At 42.3% G+C, this 4857-nt stretch overlaps 1 protein-coding gene across 2 annotated transcripts in view; it reads left to right on the plus strand.

Annotated features, from left to right (window-relative positions):
- The first annotated feature begins 1375 nt into the window (after positions 1-1375).
- The window catches only part of LOC107092902 (kalirin-like), an 84715-nt gene continuing 81233 nt past the window's right edge, over positions 1376-4857 (plus strand). Inside the window, exon 1 of one of the 2 annotated variants that reach the window (XM_015387605.1) lies at positions 1376-1511. In XM_015387605.1, the coding sequence (XP_015243091.1) occupies positions 1467-1511 (45 nt within the window). In that variant the 5' untranslated portion in view covers positions 1376-1466. The remainder of the gene's footprint in view (positions 1512-4857) is intronic. The other variant, XM_015387606.1, reaches the window with a different exon arrangement.

The following is a 4857-nucleotide window of genomic DNA, read 5'->3' on the forward strand; positions in this document are numbered from 1 at the left end:
AAATAGAAAGTTGAATATTAAGCTCAATATGGTGAACCGCGCTGCCTTGAAAATTTGTGCAATTTTGTGCTGAGAGTCCTAGAAAGAAAAGGCGACAACGTCTTTGGAAAAAGGACAGAACTGCATTTCACTCATTGCATCCCTGCCTGGCTGCTGTGTTTACATCTGAGAGGAGGAATAAAAAAAAGAATCCTTGTTTGCGCATGCGCCCTGAGCGACGGTCGGGAGAAAATCAAACATGTTTGATATTCTCCCTACATCACGATTCATGATCGGGAGGTGGTTGTGAGAGGCTGATCGCTGCTCATAACCCCCTGTATACTACACGACTCACGACGCACGATCAGGCTGAAAGTCGGGCCGATCGAAAGATTGTCGCATGACTGGAAAATCACCCAAAAAAATCACACAGTGTACGCCGGGCTTAAGGCAACATAGGTCTTTTTGAAGCTAATCTGCACAGTGACTGCAACTGTTTTTTTTTTTTTTTTTTTTTTTTTGTAGCTCAGGTTAGAGCCATTATAATTATTTATTTTTGGCTGCAAGCATCTCAGAATTCCTTTAGACCCAAAAATGGGTGTAATAGCCTGAAGTGACATGATATGGAAACATCAGCATTGCCCAGACAGAGGAGAGGCAGCGTTGCAGTGACCACTAGTGTCTGTCTATTGATTTGGGGGGGGGTGTAACTATTTTATACATGACAAATACACTTTAGTTCCAAAACTGATATTGTATAATTACGTAAACTTTGTTGTTTACTTAAAGAAACCTGATTAGGGACCTTTTAAAGGGGGATCAGCAGCTCATCCTGGGGTCAAATCTTTCCAGCACTGCTGTCCAGATCCACTCAGACCTTATACTCTAACATGCATCTGTCTATGCTGATAAATTATATTCAGGATGAGGGAAAGGAAATCTTTTTAAGAAGGGGTTTTTAACCAGGTTGAAGAAACCAGAGTCGATGGGTATCCTCCTGTTCTGGTGGGACGTTTTGAAATAAAAATGTTCTTTGTTGTTGGTGCTGCAGCCTGTAGATTAGATACTGCTGCACAGACAGCTACTGTTGACACGTATGTTCTCATAAGCAGGTTCATTGAGCTCAAAGTAAAGCAGTACTGTAACCATCTGCTGCTCATGTGACTTTTGAACCCGCCAACAAATTCACACAATAACGCATAGTTATGCTCCCATTGCTGCCAGTTGAAAGTGTTTTAGTTCCTCAGTTGCTGCCATGGAGTGAGAGAAATGTGCTCGCACACTGACCCTACACACACACACACGCACACACACACTCACACTGGGCAGGATAGTGTTGTCTTCAAACACAAAGCAGCGGCTGTTTGTTAAGGCTGAGGGAAAGGAAGAGGGTGTGTGAGGGTGTGTTTGTGTGTGTGAGGCAGACACAGTGAAGGAGTTGTCAAAGCGGGACAGAGAGACAGAGAGGCGGACGAGAAGAGGTCGACATGCCCAAGTGGATGAGCTTTAAGTTGTTCAAGGAGAGCAGCAGAGTGAGTACAAACATCTTAGCTTAAACTGGGCTGCTGCTGTTTTTTTATTTTTATCTTGTCTGTTGGTTTAATATCAAACTCTGCTTCTGAAAGAAGCTGCAGAGGATCTGAAATCAGTCAGCATTCAACCAAGGGCTGTTTGTGATCCGTCATCTTTCCGCCACCATCAGTCATTTTGCAGGTAGAAATGCAGGACCTCAGCTCTTAGATAAGAGCCTGAAACTTGTAGATCAAAGTATTCTGACGCTGCGCTCTACCTGGTAGCCAACTGTTCCTCTCTTGAGTGTCTCTTTGCACAGAAAGGATGTCACATCGTCTCCAGAAATTACTTGTTTTTATCCAAATTTAAAGAGTCCAGATTGCAAAGGTAGAGCCAAATCTTTAGTTAAAGGAAAATGGAAATGAGCTTCCATATTTATTTGCAGATCCAAAGCTAGACTTCAAAAGGGAGTGTATGCAGCGTGGTAGATTAATAGTTAAACTGTAGAGGGGGGGCAAGCAGCACTACACACACAGACAAGACATTCAGACAGGAAACAGGCCATTAGCGACCGCTCTGAGACAGAATAAATGAAATGTTAGCGTTGAGACGGCTTAGTCTGAAGCTGGTGCAGACTACAGACCACATGCACCCAAATAGTTGGAGTAAAGAGTTTTTTTATCCTAAGTAATGTTAGTAAATATTGATAGAAATACAAAAATATAGATGAAGGGCTTGTATTCTACTAAGCCCATTTATTATGATGCTCCTATAGAAAATCTAATGGAACAAGCTGCACTCAGAAGTCCTCTTAATCTTAAACGGAGTCCACCTCGGTCTGAGGTAATCAGAGTACAACAAACGTCACTAGAAAACGTAGGATCACAGCAACAAAGCAAGAAAACTTTATTTTTATTCATCCTGCAAACTTGGCACAACAGTAAGTCTGGTTGTTCTGACTGCCATTCACCAGGAGCATTAATCAGAGAAGCAGCCAAGAGGCTAAAAACTGTAAAGGTGTTGCAGAAATCCACATCTTGGATTGAAGGATCTGTCCAAAGGACAGCTCCATGTAGACTTCAAAGCTAATCTGTGGAAGAATCTCTTTCCAAACACTATAGGAAAACCACCACATAGAAACAGGCTGGTGGCAGAATTATAATGTGGGGATGTTTTATAACCAGGGTAGCGAAGAGTGAAGGGGGGTGGAGCTACAGGAAGGGCACTGTAGGAATAAAGGTTTAAGAAAGACTTAAGACTGAGGAAGGGGCTGACTTTCAAACTGGACAGTGATTCTAAATATCTAAAATAACTGCAAAGTTGGAATGGCCGAATCAAATTTCAGACCCGAGGCTGATTATTTGAGCTGTTAGCTGTATTTAGAGAAAATGGTAAAATGTTCTGTTTCTCGATGCACAGACCGGGTAAAGAATACCCTCAATGTCTGTAGCTTTAAGTCCAGCAATATAGAGTCAACTCTTGGCTTTGGGCCTAAATCCATTCCTCACTTAAAAAATAACCGAGGAACATTTTCCACTCTGTGGGTTCAGCCATTGAAGTCCAAGCTTCCTGCAGTGAAGCTTGTTGTGAATGTTCAAATGTTCTGAAGACCTTTAGGGTCCCGTGTACGACCTGTCCCCCCGCTGCTGTTTGACTGCAGCTTTTCTGTCATTGTTTGATCTCAACTTTTACACTTCATGTCTGAACCAATCGAAAAGCCTTAGTGTAACTTTTTCAATGACTTTGCACTTTAAATTTGTTGTGACTCTCTGTAGGGTTTTTTGTTGATTAGAAAGTTGTTGTTTTTTGCTGGTCTGACTCGTACTGAGACAGTTTGACTAGTAGGCGCATTAATTCAGGCTTATTGCTTTTTGTTTTTCCCTCTTTTTTTTTGTGCGTTCTACCATTCCTTCCCCATAAAATCCAGAGACCAGTGTAGAGCATCAGCAAAATGAATGTTTCCAAGCTGTAAAAGTTGTCCAAGCATACTGTAGATGTCATGGGTTGGTGTGAGTGTTGGCCCTGTTGGTCTGTCCAGGAGGTACCCTGCCACTTACCTATTGACTGCTGTGATGGGCTCAGCTGGACTGAACGGGTAAAGGGCTGGATCTCCCCCAGATGTACATTTACAGTGTGTTACTGTAAAGCTGTTATAGATGGTGTGTGAGTTTTTAACCAACTTATTCATGCAATACTAAGGCTAAGATCCCTTACTGGTGCAAGCCGACATCTCCTCTCTACTGGATTTTGTCAGTTGTCTTTAAATCAAAGCGATTTATTTTTATCCTTACAAAACATAAACTACCCCAGACTCATCCTGGCTTTGTGCATCTGTGTATGGAAGTGAATCCGTTAATGTTAACATACGGTTTCAGATGGTCTCTGTGACATGCTGAACTTCTGCGTTTTGGATGCCAAACATGTCAATATACGTTAGAATGGGTGAAACTCTTCAGACAGTCTGGTTTATTTCATATGAAACGATCTTATCAGCCCTGCAGAGATCCACACCACCTTTGGTTTAAAGATGCCATTTGAATTGGTTTATATGATGTGTGATATCCAGAGGCATTTGAGAAGAGGGGCCCATCACTGCTGGTTGATCACTGAATGGAACAGGCTGTAAACTGCAGAGCTTCTGCACTTATCAGAGCATCTGTGCTGATGAACATGTGGGTATAAAACGAAAGAGGCTGAAGAGAAGCTCTTGGGGTGTATTTGATGTGTAGCGTTGCTACTGTTTTTTTTTTTTTTTTAGCTGTAGACTGACTTCAGAGTCCAACAGGTACCTGTAGATGATTAGTGGCCAGCTGAACTCGCACACCTGTCCTTAGAAGAGCTAGTTAGACGTATGTTCTGATGACGGCACCTGCAGGATTGTTTCATGTGAAATGATCGGTTTAAAACCTGTAAAAACATAAATTTTGCCAAACATGGCTGATGTTCTCCTGCTTCATGTTTATGATTTTTTCTAAATTCAGCTGCTTAACATGGTAATGATGTCCATGGCTTTGGGGTAGATTACCTTCTGCTGATGGGGTCGCTTCCTTAAAGGTATAGTGGAGGATAAAAAAAAATAAAGTAAACCGCACATGCACAACACTGTACCCGCTCCCGAGATTGATTGCCTATCAAACACGTGCGAGAGCATGCATGAGCCCATTTCTCCTCGTGCATGCTCTGTTTAAAAGCTGCTCTTTGCATTGCACATACAAGCTAACTTTTCAAAAGAAAATGAGCAATTTTTTCATGTCAGACTCGCCACCGGGAAGTGAAAATGGGGATGAGCACGTAGGACGGCCTTACGTATACATTAGGGATGAACGATATAATCGACCCCCTATCGGTATCGGCCTGTATCGGCCT

Source organism: Cyprinodon variegatus, unplaced genomic scaffold, assembly GCF_000732505.1.
Source record: "Cyprinodon variegatus isolate N-32 unplaced genomic scaffold, C_variegatus-1.0 Scaffold399, whole genome shotgun sequence".
In the NCBI taxonomy this organism is placed as follows: Eukaryota; Metazoa; Chordata; class Actinopteri; order Cyprinodontiformes; family Cyprinodontidae; genus Cyprinodon; species Cyprinodon variegatus.